Here is a 25339-nt window from a genome sequence, read left to right on the forward strand (position 1 = left end):
ATCAGCCCTTTGGACACCAGGCATCCCAGCAACTCAAACAAAGAAAGGTGGGTCTCTAATCCTCAAATTGTGACTAATTTCCAACCCTGCAGAGTTGTGTACCATTTGTACCTCCAAGAGCAGCACCTTTCTCTTTCTTTTGAGTTCACAGGTGGGGAAGGAGGAAAGAAAGACCTAAGTACCTTTTCAAAAATTAAAAGAAAAATTTAAATCAGACACACAAAGCAGCTAATTTTGTCTTTGGGACCCCTGACCACTGCCCTTTCTCCTGCCTCTTTGCAACACAAGCTACCTCATGAAAAAAAAAAAAAAAAAGAGGGGAGACAAATTTTTTATGTTAACACTTGCACAAAAGGGTTGCCATTTCCACAGATTTCCCATTTCCTAACAGAGTTATTAGATTCTCCTTTTTCTCCACAGTAATTCTCTCAGATAAAACAGATTCAATTCCATGCCAAAGAAAAGAAATCAGGTGACTGAATTAAGTCAGTTTCTACTATTTTAATTTACTCACTGTTGCAGTGTTTCAAAGCCCTGCTCCTTGTACAGCAGTTCTTGCTTCATCTGAGAGAGTTCTCTCTTCAGCTTCTTAACCTTGTGTGTTAAATCAAAGCAAGAGTTAGAAAATTCCTCTTGTTAAACGATGTAACACATGGTTTTAAACAATTAAAGTATGCACTACATCAAATGAGAGAAGAAGAGTAAATTGCTCTACTGACACACATTTAAAAAAAAGGATCTCATCTCTTCCTGATGTCTATGGGCAACATGCTTTAGTATTAAAGGGACGCAAGCAGATTAAATCACATTCCTTATTTGTATTGATACCACACTGTGTTATTAAACCTGAGAGAACTTTAACAAGTAATTTACTCCTCACTTGTTAAGCATGCATTCCAACTGTCCTACAGGGACATGCCTGTTTACTTTTAGTTTTATTATATTTTTACTTTATAATTCCTGGAAGCTGTTCAGTCATTTGCACTGTAAAAGACAAAATGGACTCTTTTTTTCCCTAGGAACCATCCATTCTTTTAAAGCTTTACAGACACTGGATCCCTAAATATATAATTCACACTTATTTAATCCAAAGACAACAATCACTAAAGACATGCAAATCACAAATATATGTGTCTATTTAATAAAAATGTCTTTGGAAAAATATTCCCTACTCTCCCTAAATCTGCACTGTCAATTGCTTCTTAACCTTAATATTGCTATTTGAGATGTCAGCAGATATGAGTACACTACAAAATATTTATGAATCAAGATTAAATTAAAAAATCCTCCATTTAATTTTCAATGTCATATTTCCCAAATGTATGAAACAAAGTTTTAGGAACCACCTAAAAATCAATCTACTTAAACACAAATTAATCATCAACATACCCATAGAGACAAATGCCTCCTTCAAGTGTGGAGTCCAAGAGTTTGGTATTTATACATCTACAGCTGACTCATTTGCACTCTATATACTAGCCAGATATTGTCAGGCTTTCTAATTTTCGAATCATTAAGGTGAAAAAAGGAAAAGCCAGAAGTCCACTGCTGTCACCTACCTCCATAAAATTCTTGCTTGTTTTTATAATCTCCTCAGATATTCAACTCTTGAAAAATTTATTATACTAATATCATGAACTTACTGAAATTAATTTGAAAATATGCCTTCAAGATATTTTGTATCCATATCCCCTTAGACTTCTTACTTGCTGATATTCTTCAAATAAAAATAATTTAAAAGAATAAAAAAAAAAGTATGATTCCCAGCATGCCAACTAACTAAAAGTGCTCAGCATCAGCAGCTGCTGCAGCTCTCCAAAAGACTTTAAATGCTTTACATTTCTAAAATAACTAGTGATTTACTCAGTCTTTGTGGGGGGTTGTGAATGATACTTAGACATTCCAGCTTGCAGTTTCTGGCTAATGTATTTTCTGTGACAGTAATAAAATGCTTTTAATCTCCATTTTCTTCAAAGCAAAATCTGTTCTCTGGATAAGTAGTTATGTTCAGGCTTTTGGAAACTATCATACTATCATCACTAGTTACTTTAGTTGACAGAAAACTGTTTTTATTTTGACCATACTGAATAGTTAGCATGACAAATAGACAATTTCTCCAAGTATACATTCAGTGCTCCTCAGCTATATTCTCCTTGACTAGTATGAAAACTCAAAGAATAATTTCTCAAGCGTTCTGATCAAGGTTAAGGAAAATGAACAAATATCACCTGTGTGATCCAGCTAAAGTGATGTGTAAAATATGAAACAAGTCTGAATTTTTCTGAAAAATACAAAATAGCTATATCTGTCCCTTTCAAAATCAGAAATATATATTTATATTAATAACAGAAGGCATACTTGATTTCAACTCAGAGGATTGATTCTCTCATAAACTCTTACAATTTTCCTCAAGATCATCTTCTGAGTGTCCTCTGCTGTACTTCATCATCATTTCATTATCAAGAAATGTGAGTTGGGTGCATTATCCTAGAAGGATGTGACCTACATCGTAATATAGCCTCGGTGTTTACTGCATCATCTCTGCATTAAACTATTCTTAGGCTCCTTGTTTTCTCCTTCAAAACTTTCATGTAATTCCTGCTTTTTCACCACTCTTCAATTGTTCTAACATTCACCCCCTTCTGCACATCATCTTCAGTCACCTGACAGATCTCTCTTTCCTACTCCTAACCACATCTTCAAGCAGGCTCCTGTGCTAACCCCTTTCTATTCCCAGCACTCAAATCCTAATGGAACAACATGGCCATCTTCCCCAGCCCCTCCACCCCTTGTTATTTTATAAAAGTGCATTTCCTACTCACTTGCTGCATGTGCTTAAAACATACTGTGATCACATATGCTTTGTGCTGTTTGAGTTATCTTGCTGATTGCTAATTAAGACCCCAAATGGCCCCACTCAAAAAGTCTACTGCAGGATGTGATCCCTCAGTTTTAGTCTGGTGAGAAAAATATTTCTTCACCTTATTTCATTTAACAGGTGTCTGATTTCTGTCATATTTTCTCCATGACCTATTGCACAACAGGCAGTTCAGGTATCCAGAAGGCTTCACACATGTGTTTATTACACACAGCTAACGAGGAAAAGGCCAAAGGCCAATTCAGAACTTCCCTGAATGCTGTTCCCCCCTCCAGCCACTGTTAACCTGATGATACCAGTAAGCCTCAGATACTGTCAGACAAAGAAATAAGTTTAGTACAACTGATCTAACAAAGTGCAAAATCTAAGTAGCTGGCTGGCAGCTTACTAATGACTTTGTCTCTCATTAAGTCCAAGCATGCATATACTGCAAAATGCCCAAAGCTAGCATATTAGCAAGCATCTTCAAACATTCAAATAAGGGTAAACTGTGGTAACAGCCATACCTCTCTTGCCATCTTCCATGACAACCACTTTCCAGCCCTAGCATCACAGGGTTCCACTTTTTCTTATCTCAATTTTCATATCCAGTGGCTTTGGATGACCACACACTTTATGCTGATACAGATACTCTTGGACTGCACCCTTCTAAACTCTGCAGACAAGATTCAGGTCACCTATTTTAGGCACATATGCAGGACTATGCAATGCCAATAAATCAGGTGTTGGGAATCAGCAAGATACTCGGCTCCTTGACTCAAGAAACAATGAAGAGAGGAAAGCACCTCCAAAAAGTGAATTACTGTGATAAACATGCCTGACTCTCACCTTGGTGAGTAATTTCTAGATCTGCAGTCAATGCTAATGGGAAAAAGTGAGCACAGAACCATGCCTGAATTTTTCCCTCTTGACAAGTAGATGACTATAAATTTCGTCATGTGTTTTGTTCTTCAATAATATTGTCCATTTCCTAAATATACTGGTGATTGCCTTGCCAAAGGAAACATCTGTTACTGCTCCACTCATTTTAGAAAAAAGCTATTGCCTTGTTTCTTCTTTCTTGTTCCTGAGAGGGTCCTTACTGCCTTTGATTCCCCCTACTAAGCTTACAAAAATTTTTCTTCCCACCTCCAGCATTTGAGTAAGTTCCTTCACTGATCCCCATCCCTTTGCCTTAATGGATAAGGGACTACAAATCGAGACTGGTGAGGATAAACAGGTGTAGTCAGGAGGGCAACATCCAGACATGAGTTTTAGAGTGCATTCCATCCCTGATTTATACTGGGTTTTAAAAGTAGAATGAGCCATTCCACAGTTCCTTTCAGACATGAATTGTTTTGATTCCTAATCACAACTCTTACTGCAGGTGAAGGAAGATGTTACTCTCTGAGGCTTCTATGAGTGCTGCTCTGTGCACAAACCAGGAGAGGGCAAAGGAAGAGCTGAGTAAATGCTGTCACTTGTGCTGCTTCTGCTCCCCAGAGTCTGTATTTCAGCACACATGGAAGAACTGTGCTGTGAGGTGCTATCTTTTTAACATGCAAGCTTTGATGAAATTATTTTCATTACTAACTACAGAAAGTTTAGGCTATCCATAAAGCATTATATGCCACAGCTGAAATAAATGAAATTCCTATAGGTATTTTAAATGTCTTCCACACCATTTATTCCCTATTCAAGATAAATTCACTAGGGACTAACCTGTGAATGAAAGTTCTTTCTATGGAGTTTGTTACTGACCATACTGAACACAGCTGACCAAATCATGGATTTGTGTTCATTAGCAATTTCAAAATCCAAACACAGACTTTCATCCTTGATCTAAACTCCATTTTGGGTTTTGCACCAACACTGAAAATTATTTTTCAAACCAACAGAAACTTCTGAGGCAGTTCAAGCAGCTAATGATGCATTTCTCAAAGAAGAAAGATTGTGTGAAAACAGTCATCTAGCTGCAGCTCACCTTAGCCTACTACTTTTCTATTTTTACTCTTCCTTCAGAAAACAAAAGCATACAATTGAAAATAATTATAATATTTATTTAAACCTACATCTAATTAGAGTGTCTGTCAAATTTTCCCAAAAAAAGTGTTATCTGAAAGCACCAGAGACAGCTTTAAAAATTAATTTTAAACCTCTGAATGGTTTCTCATTAGAATATTAGGAGTTTCAGTACCAAGGTACAAGATACATCTGCTAGTTCAAGCTATGCTTATTCTATAATCATAAACTTGGCAGACAGAATCCAAATGAACATGAGTTAAGGACTCTCACCCTTAATCTTGTAGTGGAGATTTCAGCCTTCAGAATGTCAGGGTCATACTTTGTGCTTGATGAAGAGCCTGAAAACACTTTTTAAAAAAAGATAAAAAGGACAAATATTTAAGAACTTTTAGATCACTAATTAGTCCCTTCCTTGATGAATCCACACTGATCAAAACCCTAGAATGTTCTGAAAAACATATAATGCTTTAAAATTTAGCCTTTTATAGAGTAGTCATCATTGCAGCATAGCAATAACTACTGAATAATCAAAATCAAAAATCTCCCCTTTTTCTCCCCTACCACTATATGGTATCTCTCCTCCTTCACTTATCCCAGGATCCTTAAGTAGAACCTCATTCTCCCTGACTTCCTAATCCTTACTCTCTGTTCCTATTCTTCTAGCTGAGCCATCTTGCAATCACTTTCTTCCTGAAAGTTTTAATTTCTAAGGAGATCTCAGGAAAGCAGAAGATTTATTCAGAAGTCTCAGAGATCTGGCAGTTCTTCCACAGATGTACATGCTCCTTTCATACACTACTGCTAACAGAGATTTTTTGGCCAATAACAGGCCTCTGACAGTGCTTTTCCAGATGCTGATTCCCTGCCCAGGACAACAACCTGTATCTATCTTCCACCCCTGGTCACAGCACACAAGCTACAAAATTACTGTCTGCTTTTCTTATAAATCAGCAACACATTCCCTTCTTGGTCTACTGCAGACACCTGTCAACACTGAAGGGTCATTTCAGCATGCAGCCAGGAAGGTAAGAGATCCTATTCACCTTGAATGTAGATTTGGCAAAATTTTGTCTCAACAAACTGCATGACAAAATACATTTCAGAGCCAACTGTTCTAAATCATGGCTCAAAGGAGTTCAATTGTATCAGAGAGAAGAGGATTCTCTCCAGCAGAATAGCTTTATCTTAAATAAATAAATAATGTAGGGATGCTAAGTCTAAAAAAGCCAGGCGGTCCTAGCAAACCTTGAAAAGTTCTCCTAAAGAGAAACAGGATCCCCTGCAAGGCAGAGATCAAAGAAGTTACATTGTGTTCTCTACTGTACTTACAGCTTGTACGAGAGCTTGATTTTTCCTTGTAGGCACCATTCAACCGTACATACTCATCCAGTGCAAGTGCTAGTCTCTGTTCTTTCACCTGGTACAGTTCCTTCTGGGTACTGAGAGCATCCTGGGCTATTGTAAGGTAATCTTTTAACATTCTCTCTTGTTCTTGCCGCCATTGTTTCCTGGGATCTTCTATTTGTGTTGTTTCTTTATAGGAGAGAAAGAAATTATTTAAAGAGACCTCTGCTAAAACCCATTGACAACTAAAATTGCTTCTTTGCCTGTAATTCACAGTTAGAGCAGTCTAAACCATAGTTTGCCTTTGGTTACTAAGCAGATGCTTCACTTCCCCTGCCACCTCAGCGTGTGTAAGAAACAGAATTCAAGGGATCAGTTGCAAAATTAGAGTAAAATTCCCATGCTGTCAACCTTGAATTAGCAACATCCTAAAACTCAAAAAGAAAATACCTTTTGCATCAGAGTATTTGGAAATAATAGGATCAACAAAGTCTTTCAACACCATCTTAAACAACGCATTTCTGAACAAAAAATAAAAGCAACCTTAGCTATTACATTTTTTCAACTCCCTTCCTCCTCACTTCATTATTTTTACAGCCATATGTTATTCATGTTTTTAGTGGTTATCTCTCTCCTTTCACTCTATAAAAACAATTTTATCTTTCCCCCTGTAACTGAACTATTAGATCATTAACTCTCCAGCTCACCTCACCTAACTCTATTGCTATGCCTGCTAGACATCTGATACAACACACAACTGTCTTTTATGGCCAATAGACAGACAGGGCTGCCCTCCGAGGGCACTTCCGTCTCTTGAAGACAGGTGTCCAACATATGTGGGACCAAACTGCTTTTTTGAGGTGCCTCCTTCTTTTCACTGACTACTCAGGTAATAAAAATGAGTAGGCTGGAATGGGCCTTTAATTTACAAAGGGCTTCAGGTAACATTTTAAGTCCAGCAGCCACACACAACACAGACTTGCATAGGATACATAGACAAGAGGATCAGACATAACAGAGATGTGACATAAGATCACTCTAACTGAAGATTTTAAGATTTTATTTCTAATGTAAACATAAAAAGAGGATTATATAACGTTGAATGTTCAAACTTGTGAATATTTCCTTAGTTTAGCACTTTTTGAAGCTGTACGATGAATATTCTTCCTTTAAAGCTGTACTAAGTACAAAAATATTCTCATAAGACATAGCCATGAGAAGTCTGAAATCTAAATGCAAATGTGCACCACTCTTCCTAAGTTACATACTGTAAATATGCATAGATCTACAGAGATAAAAAGTAACATTCAGTACCAAAATATTTAAGTGCAAAGTATTTGCTTCAGAATTTTTCTGCAAAAGTAGGAGGCACATTTATTCTCTGGGTTAGATTTCTGCCACTTTAGTCCTCTGAACTGCTTTACTGTGGGAATCAATGTAGGGGGAAAAATGAGAACAAGTGGCTGAAGATGTGGAGAGAAAAAAGAACTGCAGCCGAACCAACGTGATTGCTCTAAACTGCAGCTGAAGTGCACTCTTGGGAGAAGGCACTCTTTCAACTCCATGTAAGAAAACATATTTTGTAACAGCAGAAGCTGATAAGGACAGGATCTGGTTAATAACAATTTCTAATAGTGACTAACTACCAGTTAGTTTTTCAAAAGTATTTTCTCTTGTTAATATCACAGTAACAGAAAGACATACAATGAAAAAGCAGCATCCCATAAAACAAACCCTGTAGAATCCTAAACTGACAATCTCTATGGAACTACTGATGCATTTAAAAACAATTAAATACATAAACACACTCCCTCCACCATTTACAAATGTGACATTTCTACTTGGGAAAGGCATTTCTTGGATGTGCACAATGAATGCACAGAGAGTATAACCCACATAAACCCAAGTGTGGCGCATAAAAGATTAAAGCAGAAATGCTTTATACACAGTTGGTTTTCCAATAACCCCAACAGGAACACTCTCTCAAAAAAAACTAACTATAGCTACAGACACACATACACATATACCGTGTTTATAGCCACCTGCTCTTTTACACAAAGATACTGGGCACACAAAGAAGCAAATCAATACCTTTTCTCTCCTAAATGGTCAACACATGTTCCTATCTGTGCCCACTTATTGTTGTTGTGCTTTAACACACTGCACATTCACAGTTATTTACACAAGATAAGAAGTGCTGGTTTCCAGAGCTGTCCTTTTTTGTGAAGCAGGTTGAAGAGCATGAAGCAGAATTCTCATGGGTCAATGATCAAATACGATAAATGCAGTTATGGTGGTTTTTCAGATGAATGTAATGATGTGATTGTGTTTTAAGAGTGCAACCAGCAGACACCAAATAATCTTACAAGATTGGAAGGTCTCATCTTCGAGCATGTTGTAGGTAATTGCTTTGTAGGTTTTAAGTGAGGATTGCTCAACATGCAGCCCAAAGACCAAATGTAGCCTGCAGAGTTCTAAAGCATGGCCTACAGATGCCCTGTCCTTGTGACTGCAAGAGAAGGACAAAGCTGATCAACAGCACATTATTTTCCATTGCTGACAAATACAAACATTTCCTTTTTGCGTCTCCAAGCTGTGAGTACAAAACGATACTATAATTATATGAGCTAGCATCTTTTATACTGACAGTCATAAATGAGTTAAAGGTGACCCTGCATTTAAAAAAACTGCACACTAACTTCAGCTTACCAACATTTGGGTATTTGCATGTGTAAGTATATTGGCTGGTCAAATTACTCTCAGTCAATTCTAACTGCATGTATTTATGCTGGAACAAATGCTCAGTTGTGAAAATACATTACCATGGAAAAAGCAAAGCAGTATGGGATGACTGTCCTAGAATTGTTACTCAACTTTTACCAAACAGAGAAGACTCTGAAGAATTTTACTCTGTACTCTTCTTAAATAGTATGAATTAGAAAACCCAAAAATTCATCTCTCTTGTCTGGCAAGTTGTTCATATACATATATGTATGTATGTATACATATTTGTAAAAACATGTGCCTGTCTAACAGCACCGTATGTTTGTTATCTATACTTTCAGTTATCTCTATTTTCATCAGTAGGTTTACTCCATAGAGGAAAAAAACCCCAAAGACAGAACTGTGGATGATATGTCTGGTTCTGTAGCACTACATTTTGAAATGTAGCACTGAAAAGTATGTTCATTTAAGCACATATACCTCCCAAGAGCCAATATTTTTTTTAAAGCAGCGCTCTTTCAAAAACAAATATTTATACTTCTCAGAGTAAAGCCTCAGAAATGATAAGGATTTTTTTCCTTGGACAAGAATGTTTCAAGCACCTGCTGTTAAGGTCAAACTTGTACACACAAGAATATTATTGGGATAGTTACATGCAAGTAATTGAGGGAAAAGTTTCCTGAACCTTTGAAAATGAGCTGTGAAGCCCTTCATGCTTAAACCAGAGTGAGATTTAAACCACAAAGGACATCCAAACTTTTTCCTCCCCTTATTATTCAACAGCTAATGTAAAATAAAGTAGGGAGATCTCATTTCTTTTCTAAGGCAGATAAACGTTCCCACTGGTGACTGCAACAGGGTGCCCTATAACCCTGTCTGCAGCAGATACGAATAATGCAGCAGCTTGCCAGCTAGCCAGATGAGGAGATGTTATTTCTGCTCCTCAGGTGAGGAGTGAGCATTGGTAATGAATGCTAGACAGAGCTGTAGAGCTGCATCTGTTCTAGAAAATGCAAACAGGACTTCAATAATCAACAGTGGAAAATGAAGAAACCACCTCCTCTTGGCAGGGCCTCTCCAACATTTTCTGCATAAACTTCGGTATGAACTAAAGGAATCTACTTCAAATGGATCTTTAAACAAGTAGGCTTCATCAGGCTCTATGAAGACCACAACTTAAGATTAAAAAAACAATTGTGTATATCAACTTCCTCTATCCAATCACAATGCAAAAATAATGATCCACAGTAATAGAATTAAGAGGATGGCAGTGTGCATAATACTCAGGTTACTTATTTCTAATTTGACATGGATTTAGCATCAAGTAAGCAAAGGTTCTTGCAAAGCAAAATTACTCAATTCTATTAAGAGAGCTTAATTTAAAACCAATTAATTAAACTTGAAACACATTACTGCAATTGCATAGTTAATAAATTTATTAAAAGACCCCAACAAGCAAGCAGTTTATTTCCTCCTATTTTTAAAGATCTGGGTGACTACCCACACTGGGGGGAAATTCTGTGGTCTCACCCAGCGGAACCACACAAATGGCAGGATGGCATGCTCCACCCAAGGACATTCCTGTCACTGAAATGATCACAGCCCTCTAACAGAAGAGGAAGTTGTGCTGGCTTTAATCACACTGCTGTTCATGAAATGCACTCTTCCTGGCTCACTGCCAGTGAAGTTTGATACACTTAAACTGAGGGAAAAAAAAAATCTGGCCAAAACAATTAACTCAAAATCAAAATGTCAGGACTGACTTTATATCTTGGAAGTTTTGTTTGTTCTTTTGGCAAGAGCATGCTTCAAGGGCAGCAATGTTATGCATGTCTTTGTAATTATTCATAGGATATATATTATACATTGCATACAGGTGAGAGTCAGGCATGCCAAATTTTTTAAAATGGGATATTTTCACATCTTACGTTCCTGTCTGCTATCAAGAAGTTCTGCCAAATTTTTACAGTCTACTTAAACAGAAGGAAACTATTACTTTATCAGCAGTAGATCTTATTTCCCTAAAATAAATGGAATTACAATCCCACTAGACAATCCCACTGGGAAGAGAATGACTCCCTGACGCCCCACTGCTAAACGTAAGAGAATTGGACATTTTACTACAGGATTAACAATATGTGGAAGCAATAGTTTTCCAGCATCTCCCCTTGCCAAACAACAGTGTAGACTGGCTCTAGAACAATACACATGTAAGTTGTGTTCAGTCAGAGATAGTTGCATTCAGGCAACACAGTTAGAGAACAAATACTCTCAAGTACCTCTAAAAAAACAAGCCAGGTATGCTAGATTGCTACTTGATGAGGACACATATATACCAAGAGGAGACAAAACAATGACACACTTTTCATTCAGAAGAGAGAACTCTCATCTGTTTAAACATATGCCCATATTATTTCAGTGTGTAACTGTTGCAGAATCACCATCTCAGAAGAGAGGCTATCCCAAGGGAAATTAGCTGACCTGGCAAGAAATGAGGACCAGAGACCTAAGATCTGTAGGAAGGAGAACAGAGGAGAGTTGTATGCCACAGCTGGAGCTGTGTAATAGCTCTCTTTTTTGTCAGTGATGGTTTCTACCATGTCACCTCAAACCCACAGTCCTCACCATTAGACATTCACATGTTCTCTCTACACAGTCTGGTACTTACTCAATCCAGCACAGTCTATCTGACTTCCTAAGCCCATCCAAACATTACTTGTCTCTAGAAGATGACATGAAGGGAGACATATCATGTGCTAGTAGGTTAGGTGAGTTGTGACATGTTATCAAAGGTCCAATTAGCCAGTAGGAAGAACAACCCAGCTGGAGAAAGATCTTTTTTCTGGCATCAGTAAGCCTACTTACAGATCTAGTAATCCACTGCATTCTTAAATATGGATCTATTCATCAATACTGTGTACCTTCTCCCTGACATAGTAACTTCCAGGAATATTCCCAAACCTGGGAATCTGGATTACCAGATAGGAGGCAACAGAACTGCGGTGGCTGAGCCCTGAAAAGGGTAGCTGTGACTGGTGCAGAACTACTGCTCGGTGTCATGGTTGAGCTCAATACTCTGTGTCAAGGTGGCAATTTCTCTGCCTGAAACAATAAGTGATGGAAACATAACTCCACTATACCTGACATCTCTGGTTATTTTGCATAATAACTTCAGGACTACCCCTTCCAGCCAAACAAACCCCACCTTCAAGGGAGTTGTGCAGACCTCAAACCCCTAAACACAACAGTTGACTACATTCAGGATCCCTCATCCCTGGAACTTCTCCTGAACCTAGCTGCTGAAGAAAGTGTGCAAGCTAAATACAGATTGGTTTTTCAACAGTCCTCAATAATTTTGCTTTGGCAGGATGACATTCTATTCCATGGAGGTGGTTTGAGAAGGAGATACCTTCAAAGCATCCTACTGCATGCTAAGGGCAAGCTCTTGGTTAAGGGTGCAGGCAAACCAAACTAGGGCCAGGCACAGCGAAGGAGAATCAAGATTTTAATGGTAACTTACACAAAAATGTCTCAAGATGGCACAACAAAACCAAGAACAACCCTTTGACATATAATATCAAAAGAGGAAAAATGTCGTAGGATACCAGCTACCACAGGATAGTACAAGTTAGCTAAGTGGTAGTTGATGAAAGCAATTTTATCAACAACATTATGTAATCACTAGGGATATGTTTATTCTACAAGTATATCCCACATTTCTTGATAAACAAACTGGCTTTCAATCCTCTAGTACTTTTGCTAGTTTTAGGGAGAATAAACCTGTGTTACTAGACTGTCTTAAGGAATCTACTTTATTGTTTACATGGCAAATGCTTTCTGGTTTTTTTTTCCTTATTCCTTTTTTCCCCCCTTGCTTTTTAAAATACTTGCAATTCAAACTCAAACAACAATAAAAGCAATTTGTACTCAAAAATTTGTGGAAGGTTTCACAAGTAAATATTGCATCATTTCATACTGACATTTTTGTTCAATAGGTACATAAAAAATAAAGAATTGCACATTATAGAGACAGCAGTTTCAGTAAGACCATGCAAGCCAAAAAGATGACATATTAAAAATGATCTAACACATTGCTGGATACTCAAAGAAAATCACATTCTATCACATAATTAAATGGAATATGGATTCTAAAGAGAGATATGGATGAAAACTAGATTATTTAGAGTATGTTCAAAACTGACTTCTCTACAGTTTGTTTCCTGCCATCGAACTTTCACACAAAAAGCAACCCCTCTCTTCCAGACACTTTCTTCATTTTTCCATTAAATAATTTTGTGGTTGAATTTGGGCAATGAGAGAAAATAAGAACTTTTTCCAGCTATACTCTCCAAGTATGAGCAGATGTCCAAAAAAGATTAATTCAAAGATTTTTACTATTTGTTTTCTCTAGACATGGGGCAGAATATGCTTATATATTTCAGAGTGAAATGCAGTAGAAACTCTTGAGGATTTTGTTCTACACTACAAACAAGCAGGTAATGTTCTGCTGCTAAGGCTAGCAGAACAAAGACATAAGATGCAAGTATGATCTTTACATAAATGCGAGCAGGTAAAACCATCTTTTATCCAGAGCCTTCACTACTTGAGCCCTCCCTCAGTAGCCAGCATGCATGAGATTACTCTAATTCCTTCCTACAGCCAGAATGCAGAGCAAATACCTACAAAAAAGATTCAGGGTAAGACATACCGCACTTGGGTTTCTGCCATGTGTGTTTGCTGACAGCAAAGAGTCTTCACAATTGATTGCATGCCACCACTTGCTTAGAAGATGGTGGTAGGTCATGGGAACAAACAGGGCACATTTGTGATGATATGCCATTTGACTCCCTCAAGCTATTGGTAATTACAGACTCGTGGTGGGATTTTCAGATTCTTCCTTTTCTGAAAATCAATCTGTCCTACTTTCATTAATACAGATATACTAGACTCCCAGGCTAGAGCAGTCTGTCCACAAAAGTCCCTGTGTCAGATAAACCAGTTGCACAAGCATAAACTAGCATGAAAACCTTTAAGATTACAACAAGAAATAGAATTCTTATAGTTAAAACATTGTGCTGCAAGTATGAAACAGTGTAAATAGCTAGTCTTTTCACTTTTTTTTTTTTTTTTTTTTAGCATGACTGACTCAATTTTCCTTTTCTTTGTGAATGAAACAGTGATTGAAGGATGTTTCTGGAAAAGATACATTCATGCTTCCAAAAGGGACAGTTAAAATTAAGTAGGGAGGAGCTGCAGTAGCAGAGAAGATAGCTGTCCAACTCCATTTTGAAGAAAAGTGCTGGGTGGAGTTCAGGGAGAAGAATCATCATACTGAATACAAAGTACAGACTGGCAAAAAGGAAGTGATGTGATGGTCTGAAATTGTACAGGGCTAGGAAAAACTACTCCTTCCTATCATTATCTTTTAAAAGCTCATTGCCATTGCTATTCTGCTACCTTTGCCACTAAACATTACTAACAGCAGAGTATTTGTTTTATGAGTTAACTATATCAATGCAATGAAGAAAAACTGTACCTACTGCTGGGAGGAATAACAATTAGATAGATGCCTGCCAATTAGATAGATGAAGAAAACAACCATTTGCCTTGTTATTCCTGAGACTTATCTGAGAAGATATGAATTGAAAGTAAATGGGATAAGTTATTTAGGAACAGATTGGCTGCTGAAGGCAAGGCAGAACTTGTCGCAATACGGGATCCCCTCAGACCATGCACATGAAACCAGAAGTTTCCTTTTCTTTCTGCCATTACCTCCACAACTGTTCATCTAAACATACCATAGACTGATCCAGATCAGAAAATCTGAGCAGCTGGGGGAAGGGAGAGGAGGTGGAAAACAACTCACACCTCAGGGAGCAGAGCACTTCTCTGTTGTCCATGTTTACTGCATATCCTCATGCGGACACAATGTGGAGACAGGAACTGGATCAAGCAATGACTGCTACTTCAGCTGGCACCACCTGAGAAGTGCACCTGGAAATCACAGCCTCAGAGTCAAAACTGTTTTCTGGCACAGAACAGATGAAAATTCAAGGCTGTAATTTCAAAATGCCTTTAACCACTGCTACTATGAAAAGTAGCTATCATCCATCTCCACCTGACGGTTCATTCATATCCCCAGGTCACCTTTCTTTTCTTGCTTGCATAAATAGAGGTGTGGAAAGGAGAACAAATAGCAATTTTTTTTTTTTCCACAATACCAGATTAGTTTCAACGTGAATCAGCTCCCTGATCTGATTCACTGTCTGGCCATGCAAATGTTCATGGCAGTATAAGCAAAAACATTGCAGAGACAGAACAAAAGGACAGAGGCAGCAATAGAGCAGGACCAATACTTTCAAAGATTATATCAGCTTAAAGGTGTTTGCAAATCCAAGCTCTAAGAACATAAATGTTTACATCTCTTACAAGACACTTAATGCTTGATGTGGGAAACCCTGCAGAAGAATTGGAAAAAATTTGAAAGTGATGACTTCACCTGCAGATATATGAAATAAAGTGGAGTAATACCTACATGCTACTTTTAGTATTGCCTTGAGTTCCTAACTATGTTGTTTAGCAAAATTAGTAAATGTTAGCAAATTAGCTGAAGTAGATGAACACATGAGAACAGGTATGCAATAATGATTATAGGAGTCAACAGCATAAATCATAAAATCTTTGGCCTCTCCCAAACCACAGTAATAAGGATCTTGCACAAAACAAACTCCTCAGGCCCTGCCCACCAAATAATATCGTTTCAGTCATCCTCTAACAAAGGGTGCTACTGAGGCACATTTAAGTTCTTACAGTATTAGCTACCCAGATCATATGTATGTTCTGCCTTGCCAGATGGCCTGTAATCTGGTCTCCCTTGAAGCTGAAAGCATCACATTAAAACTCCTAATTGGGGTAATATATTCATAAATAATGACCTCAGTCAGTGCTTCTCAAAGTGGGTTACATCATCCAAAAGGATGATGAGAAAGCTCTAAGGCTGTTGAAAAACCCAAACTGTATTTGGGGGTGAAAAAAATTAAATGTAGAAAATACAGAAAATGTGAGATTATAATAAAACTAAATTATCCTTAAACATATTGACACCAAAAGAATCTGAGGGGTTGTTCTACATTTGCAGACTGCTCACAGACAACTCTTAACCCTCTGCAGAAGAGAAGAGTAGGCTTTTCTCAGGTTTATGTGAGAGAAGGGAAGGAGAAAGATCAAGACAAATAATTGCACAGATGAGGAAAATATTTTGAAAAAAATAGTATGTACATTGATTTACATAATTTTTGAAAAAAAATTACTTTATAGATAAATTCAGTAGAAGTTTTAGAACTTTGCAAGCTGCAGTCTAGTATTGCTTTCTCTAAATTACTGGGGAGTTTTGTCAATATCCACTGCAGTAAGTACCTATCTGATCATTAATGGAAACTCCACCCTTAACATTTTCAACCTCAAATTTTTACAGAAAAAGAGGGAACAACCATGAATAACAACCTGCTCATCCATAGCCCACTGGACTGGTTTGAGAAACGCAACAAAATTGGAGCCATCATAGTAAAAGTGGTCCAAGTCCTGTGGACAACCTGAAACTTCACAGTTGGATCAAATGTAGCTTTGTACAGAGGCACAGAGTAGGAACAACACTAGAAAAATAAATGAGATAAAGGACAGATAAGAGAGAAGTTGTTCAGAATAATTAATTATAGGATGCAAAAGGAAAGACTCAATGGACCTTCCCTCAAACATTTTGCTGAAATAAATCCAGACAGACAGCAGTGAACATGAAGCACTGTTAGTCACCTCTCCCTACCTAACACATGGGAGCAGATTTCTTCCCAAGGTGCCATCCCTCCAGCTGCTACTTATGAGTCCTGAAATTCTACTTTATCCAACCTGTTTTTCAGGCATCTATCTAATTGTTATTCCTCCCAGCAGTAGGTACAGTTTTTCTTCCTCATTTGGCTTCTTTGTCCAGTAGCAGAGAGAATTAACAAAACCACTTTAAAAAGAGTAAAAGAGTCTTCCTTGTTCTAACATAGCCAGTGTCCTGACAGGGAATTGTAACAGTTCAAATCCAAAAAGCATGCTCAGCACATCCAACTTGTTACAAAACTAAAAAAGCACTAAGCAGACATAAAAGCTATTTTCTAGGAAGGTTTTTCTCCACTCATTTCAAGTGACCTCCATACCAGAGATTTCAATAGCCTCAAAACATTGCATGCACCCTAGTCAGATGAAGTAGAAGTTATAATCTCCATATCTGATGCATCAAACAAATGACCTACTTGTAAGATTCTTAGGCAGTTTACCACCCAGCAATGGAAGAGTACTCTCACCAAAACACTGTGCAAAATGCAGTGTACAAAACTAAAATACACCACTTTACAAAGTAAGTTTCAGTGAAATTGCTACAAAGGAATACATATATTAATACAAGATGAATCAAGTGCACTACTGAACAAACAAGGGATGGAAACTACCTTTAAGTATACCAAAATTTCAAACCATGGATAGCTCCTAATATTAAGGAATTCACTTTCAATGCATAGGAATAACATTTAAGAGTAAAGAAAGCATTTAAATTCTTTCTTAAAAAAAAAAAAACAGGCAACAAAGCTACAAGAGGTTTTTAGAACTGATTAAAAATTTTGAACATGCATAAAATAAAAAAAGCACAATTATCAGGGCATAGTGATCTGAAAGCACTCTCAAAACACCCAGAAATGCAACTTGGCTCTCAAAATTTTACTGGTGTATGTCCTATAATTTTGGCCAAAGCAGAAGTTAGAGACAAGTTTAAGCTGATAATCACATTTAGAGTCAGAAGAAAACCCTTTACTTTCTTCACCTTTTGAATTTAACCAAGGATGCTTGTATGTTTAAAAGTTCATGAGTGTCTAACATTATTTGTAAGATCAGAGGACTCTCATTGCAATGCAAGGCTTTGTAAGTAAGTGCACAAATGAGGTTATTGGGTGGGATACAGTTCAATATTCTAGTCCAACCCAACCAAAGGAGGTTAAATCATCTCATCTGCAAAGCAGACAGCCAACCAGGCAGCTACATCACATTTTACATTACACCAACTGTACTGACTAGAGATCTAGTGACTGCAAAAGTGGCTTAGACAGGGCAGGGTGGATTCACTTGCCCATACATTTGAGATGCCATTCAGAAGGCCACTGGTCTCTTACTGTCCATGCCACATCTACTGACTATGTGCAGTTGCCTCTGCTAACTTTAAGCACTGAAATGCCTGTAGATACCTTCTCATTTTTACATAAGTATAGGTACTTCTAGCACAGATGCATGTACCTGGATTCAGGTGTTGATCTCAAATAGAACCTTTGCTATTGTGCTGTTAAAAACTATTTCTGGGAAAATAGAAAAACATATCAATATGGATTAATAAATATATAAAGAGAAAATAGAAACGCTTTCAGGAATATATTCATTTCAGTAAGCCTAAATAGCACGTAATGTATTTCACATTTTGCTAGTTTTACATGATTTAGACATAATTACCATGCAATTAGAAACATATATAGAAACAGATGTAGCCATTTTGTACCAGCAGATTTTCTTGTAAGCATTTTAAAGCCAGTAATGTTATACCAAAGGGCAATCTTTCCTCAACATTTTGATTCTAATCAAGAATTCTGAATCTAATCAAGATGAGTTGTCTTTTATAACCAACATGGCAAACCAAAAAGTACTTACGGTTGATGTGGTCAATGTAGTACACACCAATCTGAGGATCATACGCGGCTTCCCATCCCCATGGCAATTCATCCCCAACACAATCCGCAAACGACAAGGGCTTTGTTAGCCTACAACAAGGAAACAATTCACTGACATGGCTTTTCTCTCTTCCATACATCTGTTATTCATATTAATTCCTATTATGACAGAAGCTAAAGAAACATAGCAGGGAGAAAGTTGGTTTTCCTCTTAAAGTAGAACATATTATTGTAAACATTTTTCAGTACAGGAACTCGAGTGAGAAATCCACTGCAACACCCTTCAAATCTGACAGTCTAAAACTAAACAACAACCAACAGCTTTAAAAAAAATTATCTATATTCCTATTTGTCCCCAGTCAGTGAAGAGAGCACAAGATTTCAAGATCACTGTTTCTAATGACCACAAAAAGTCAAAAAAGAGAATACAGGCACCTAAGATGCAGTTAGCAGCACTTATCAATCCCTGCACTTGAATAAAACAAACAGCAGTGTGCACAGAGTAGACATTTTACAAGTAACATTTAATGGGTCTTAGAGGTTCACATGTTGCTTTTGCAGGAAGACAGACTATTAAGGTTTCTCACTTTAATAATAGAGCACCTATTTGTTATAAGAACTGGAGTGATAAATATAATACATGGACTTTTTTCCAGCTGAGGCTGACAAAGCTGACATGATCATCTTTTGGTCCTTTTTTTAAAAAAGAAATTAGTGTTGAGTTTCCTATTGATAAATTCACAGATAAATGCCATCTCTAACATAGTGATATATTTAACAGGAAGAATGAGAGATTTAAGGTTTTATTATTGCCATAGTGACAATAAGATTAAGTAGATATCTAGAGTTTAAAAAGAAATCCACAGAGTGACATGATGAAAAGCAGTTTGTGGGACACACAAGCAGCATTCCTTTGCTCATTGCTGATTAAGTTTTATCACCTAAAACTGTTTTTTCATCTCATCATTAAAATTCTATACAAATAAAAAACTAATTCATATGTTTCAGGATTTTTTCTTTATTAATTCATGACCAAAAGAAAGAGGTTTATTGACATTTTTGTGAAAAAAGAAAGAGAATAGTACATTTTACCTTTTACAAAGTGAATTGGATTTTGTGTACAAAACACCAGATACAAAGTACATTACAAACATATTTGATTCTTTATGCAACTGTAAAAAGCAAATTATAGCACAAATTTGTCATTGCCCCACTATTGTCCTTATTATTATCATCATCATCATCAATGGATATGATCTATCAGTTCTTTAAGTTGAACAGTATTCCTCCAAGCTAGGGTTGCAGAAATCACGAAGAATAAGGCTCTTAGGATTCAAAATGTTTTGAATATTGATTCCTTTTCAATTTGTTTTTTAAATTGCAAGCATTGATCCACTTCATCAAATTTCTCCAAAGTTTTCATTGTAATCCTGTGAAGGTTACTAACACTTCATTTGAGGTTCTGAAAAAATTTGCAAGTATAACATAAATTTGCTAATTTATTGCCACTCATAAACTGCTATGTTAAACCACTAAACACACCAAAACTATTATGAAATACAGATGAAATTACCAATGTGGAATTACATTTGGATCACCAGGATACAAAAATACAGATCAGCAGCAGCACAAGTAGGCTGTCAACTCGCCAGTGATTTCCAGGGCCAGAGGAAGTCTACAGCAAGCCAAGCCTATGTATTGTTTCCTCTCACACTGCTGACCTGCATCTTTAAATACAGACACTGGCACAGCTCTGAATGGGGCTGCTCCAAGGACTCCCCAGAAACCCCAGCTCTGATCTGCCACCTTGCCCCTCCTCTCTGGGCACCAGAAGCCATGCTGCTGCCGGCAGGATCAACTCAGCAGGCTCAGCAGGCCAACAGCTGGCCCAGTGGTTGCAGCTGCCTAGTGCTGCCATACCAAACACACCTGTCCAAATGCTGCCTACTTATAATTATCAGCACTGCTTCAAAGATTACTGTTCTGTTGTAAATAGTAATTGCTAGAGAGAAAGACATGGCTCTTAGGGAAGCAGGAAAAGCCTTTCAAATCCAGGATTTACACAAGCACAATTTCAGGCAGGCAGTATGCAGTAGGCTGAACGCATGTCAAAGAGTTCCCAGGCCACTAATGTTCAGAGGAAGCATCAATCATGTAAAAGCAAGAGTGCTTTGGTGAGCCTGGTTAGTCACGTGAGCAAGATGTGCCAGCTTCAAGGGCACACCTACCTGTGAAAAAGTCCTGCCTCAAATTTGATTATAAGTGCAGATCTTCGTGAAACAAACTGAATAACAATTAAAGTTCAGTGTCATCCTTAGCCTTAATGTTATTATATTAACTCAAAACTCAATTAATGTAGTTCAAGTAGAAAAAAATATTTAAAATGTCATATAGCAACATAGAAATCATAGTATGAACTCAAACTCATGAGCACAGCCAAATGGTTTTTAATAAACATTCAATACATTCACCAAAGTTACACACCAGAGCTAGCAACAGTCATGACGTGATTTTCAGATCACCTCTTCAGGAGGGATATAAGCCCAGTACAACTCTGACTTTTCATCTGCACCATTTTTATTTTTAATCAAATACTCTGTACTATAAACAGCACATTCTCTAGGTTAGACTGCATTTGATTCTGATCATGCAAATGTTCTGTCCAGGTGTTCTCACCTGTCTGAAACCAGATATGATAGGAAAGAATAACAGCCACTATCTCATCCCAGACACTCCATAAATTAAAGAGACACTAAAACACTGTGGAAAAGTCCTTGAGTGACCCACACTGGACCTTAAAGAAAATGAGAAGAAGAGGGAGACAGAGATCCAAAAGACAAGCAGTACAGGAGAATTTGTTTTATGAATCCTGCTCTGCTGGATCATGCTTGGACATTGAATCCTTAAGATCTGAACTGTGTCAGAGCTGTTCCAGAGTAGATTTTTAAAACATGAGAAGGTTTGTACATAATAATATCACAATTACTTAAGAGGGTAACATTCCCATGACTCCCTTTTTTGTTCCAGAGTCTTTTAATAGCACACAGTTTTTGAGCCTGATGCGTCATTTTACAATTGAACAGCAATGAGCACAAGGTGATTGATACCTAATTGCTTATAGCCCTCGGAACTCAACATAACCATTATTTATTTTCAAAATACATATGACAAATGGATGAAATTAACACAACATGAAGCAAGGGAAAATTTGCAAGACAAAAGTTGTAAGCAGAGTTACAAGATGTAATTGGACAGGAAATAATATCCAGGAGCAAGGACTGAAGATCATTGTCTGTGACATATAGTAACCTATGATGGACTGCCATTACATTCATTAAACGTCATCCAAGAAAAATGAGGTTTATCACACCATAATAGAGGATTAAATGCTGCATGTCTTGGGCACTGATATTCCAAGGGTAGCTCACAGTACTTAGTTTCAGTTTGTAGCCATAGATTTAGATGTTCTTAAAAGAATGTCAATACTCTAAAGATGACTTCAAAGTCCACATTTAATATCCAATGAAGTTCAATTAGTTAATAAAAGGCTTGGATTTCTTTAATGCCTATCATTAAGCTTAAGTATTCTCACCTAGGGGCGCCTTTTTTTTTTAACCACAGTGAACAAGAGGCAGCTGTGCGTAAGGAGAAGTGGCTATTTTAAGGAAAACCAGAAAACATTCTGCAATTCCATTATGTAAACAATGCATGATTATGTTAATCACTTTACAGATGCTTGGGGAGACTTAGGAGACAAATACAGTTTACAGATTGAAGACCTCTATTATCATATCAAATCCACATTTTTCTTTAAAGTTTTCAAAATACAGAGTTAGCTAGCTACGATCTTAAAATGCAGATTCTGCAATGATATATGTGTTATCATTAACAGACTTGCTTGTTCTTGCTTCTACAGCCATGTCTATAAGAATAAGTTTGTACATGCAAGTAAAGTTAATAATGAATCACAGAACCACAGCATATTCTGAGTTGGAAGGGACTCAACAAGGATCATTGATTCAACTCTTAAGGGAATGGCCCTCATGGGAATGGAACCCACAATCTTGGTGTTATGAGCACCATGCTCTAAAAAAATGAGGGTGAAGACACTAGAAAATGGAACCATAACTGCAGACTGATGGATTGCCAGTGCAGAAATACTGCTTCATTTGGACAACTTTCTTATATGACGTAAATCACGTTTGGAAGTCCCCAGATCACAGAAATACATAGAAGACAGGCTTCTTTCCAAGACTGGGGTCCACAAAAAAATGAGACATTTATTACGTATACCAATACAACTATATTTCTGTCAAGATACAGAGAGCCATGGTATTTTCCATTTCTGTGACCTGAGAATATCAGGAGGCATGTTCTTAAAAATGTGTATGCACATATATGCATATACACACACACACACACACACTACTTTGAACAAACTGTTCTATGCAAGAGAAATGCTAGATTCTGCTGCATTCCTTCTCTGATTCCTTTTTTTTCTCCAAAATCCATTCAGGATTAAATAAACTAATAATGAAACATAAGTTACACATATTATGATTAGTACTCCACTTTATCAATAGAAAAAAGAAGAAGGTTACAGTAGGCAGATCTCAGAAAATGGCAGCGGGGGCCAGGGGGAAAGAGACACATACATGAAAAATAACCCCACCCTGCTCAAACCTGAAATTACTTTTCCTCAGTTAGAAAGGAAGAAAACACAGGTTTCTAAGAGGTACACGAATACCTGAGAATTATTAACAGGTTCATTTTAATGCCTTTCAAAATTACTTCCAAGAACATCTCCTTTGCTGTGTGGTACTTGACCTCCAGTCAAGATTTGTAGTTTGAAATTCAGCTGTAACTAGGGTCAATGCTCAACTTCTATAGCAACTTCAATGTGTATTTTAGAACTTTCTCCAAATATCAAAATGAACTCATGGGCTTTGTTGTGCAGCAAGATCCTGTGTGACACTTATACAAAATGTTGTATGGATTAAATTTCATTCATTTCTCATATACAATGATGTATATTACACATTAATTCTTTTACAATGCAGTACTTGTTACCAATTTTTCTTGACAGAAATTTTTCTGAAAAATATACCTCTTCTCCAAACTTCAAGAAAATGAGAAGACAAAACATAAGCTGCTATTCAGATGTGCAGGAATGGGCAATCTATTAAAATGTAAGAGAAGAAATCCAGTGATGGAAGAATTGCATGCACATTTATCTGGAATCCATACACCATTACAAAAGGGTGTACAGATGGTTTATCCACAGTAATACCCACTAATACAACAGTTTACAAAAAGTTTCCTTCAAGCACTTTCAGTTAGCACAATTACACTGTTACAGCACTGTTACAGAACAGTAACATAAAATCAGCATCAACTATTTTTTTATTTTGCAGAAGGATGAGTGAAAGTATTTAATTCTTATTTTGATCCATAGCTTGAGAGAAGTAAATGTAGAATTTTAATCAATTAAAGGAATGTACAAACAGAAGAAGAACAATGTTCTCAATTCTTCACCAAACCTCCAGAATTTAGTGCTCAAGTTGGATCTCAAAATCAATTCAATTCTTACCCAACTTTCAAATGCTATAGGCATTATTACTTTGAAGGGTATATAAACACACATTCTAATTCCATACTAAATATGCTTATAAATGTGGATTTTACTCATTCCAGACATTCAAGACAAATTTTTTATATAAAACTCAGGGGTGCAATTAATCCCATTAACTTCAAAAAGCCAGTTACCAAACCTGAATTACTCCTTTAGGTTCCCTAGAGAGGCAGAGTCAGCACATCTATTTCATACCTGAAGGTTTCCCTCTTTCCCTAGCGAGTACAGGATTCTGAATGTAAGAATCCTTAGCATGTGCAAAGGTAACTAAATTTAAGTGAGATGAATTCTGTAGCAGGCAGCAGAGTGCACACAGAATGGCAAAAGCGACCCTGCTGCTGCTCCACGTTGCAGGTCAGAGTTAAAGAGAGGCATCGCTGCTCCCTATGGCCAAGGTCACTAACAGCGTGAAAATTATATTGTATAGGGAACACAATTTTCTCTTCTACAAATCACAGTGGCCAAGGCTGTAACAAAATGTATTTACTTTGTATTAATCATATTGTAGTCTCTTTCTTAACTTCAAAAAGTGGTAACCAGGCTGTTTACCTGTCAAAAGGGGCAGAATTGGCCCACAAAACACCCTCTTGCCATATTCTTTGTTGATTCAAATCTCTAAGTTATGAACTAGCAAATCCCACACAAAATCTCCCTCTTGAAAAACCTCATTCATGAGTCTGTCAACAGGATTTCTGCTGCTAAACACCATGTTCTTAACACAGTAGTGCTTCCCATTCAGATATCAGGCCAAGACATTATGTACAAACTTTGAATTGTTTAGGTACATTCTCTTTTAATAAGGGTATTATTAAGATATACTGCCACTTTATTACAGGTATTATTTTGAAAGAGTAACTAAGTGGACATCAATACCAGAGTAGAACAGATCAAACAAGAAGCAGCATGGTCGCAATCCCAGCTTGAAATAGTGGTGTAAAATAAACAAATATGATAAGGCCATGCATGTTTACCTTGTTCACAAGATGTGTGCAACCAAATGTCAACAAA

General features: G+C 37.1%; 1 protein-coding gene across 1 annotated transcript in view; it reads right to left on the reverse strand.

Moving 5' to 3' along the window:
- Nucleotides 1–25339, reverse strand: part of WWC2 (WW and C2 domain containing 2) — a 94951-nt gene that overhangs the window by 41135 nt on the left and 28477 nt on the right. The window contains exons 2-5 of the mRNA XM_053940894.1: nt 18680–18789; nt 6212–6415; nt 5153–5229; nt 515–594 (exon numbers count right to left, since the gene is read on the reverse strand). Of these exons, the coding sequence (XP_053796869.1) occupies nt 515–594; nt 5153–5229; nt 6212–6415; nt 18680–18789 (471 nt within the window). The remainder of the gene's footprint in view (nt 1–514; nt 595–5152; nt 5230–6211; nt 6416–18679; nt 18790–25339) is intronic.

The sequence above is a fragment of the Vidua chalybeata genome, chromosome 4, assembly GCF_026979565.1.
Source record: "Vidua chalybeata isolate OUT-0048 chromosome 4, bVidCha1 merged haplotype, whole genome shotgun sequence".
NCBI classification, from domain to species: domain Eukaryota; kingdom Metazoa; phylum Chordata; class Aves; order Passeriformes; family Viduidae; genus Vidua; species Vidua chalybeata.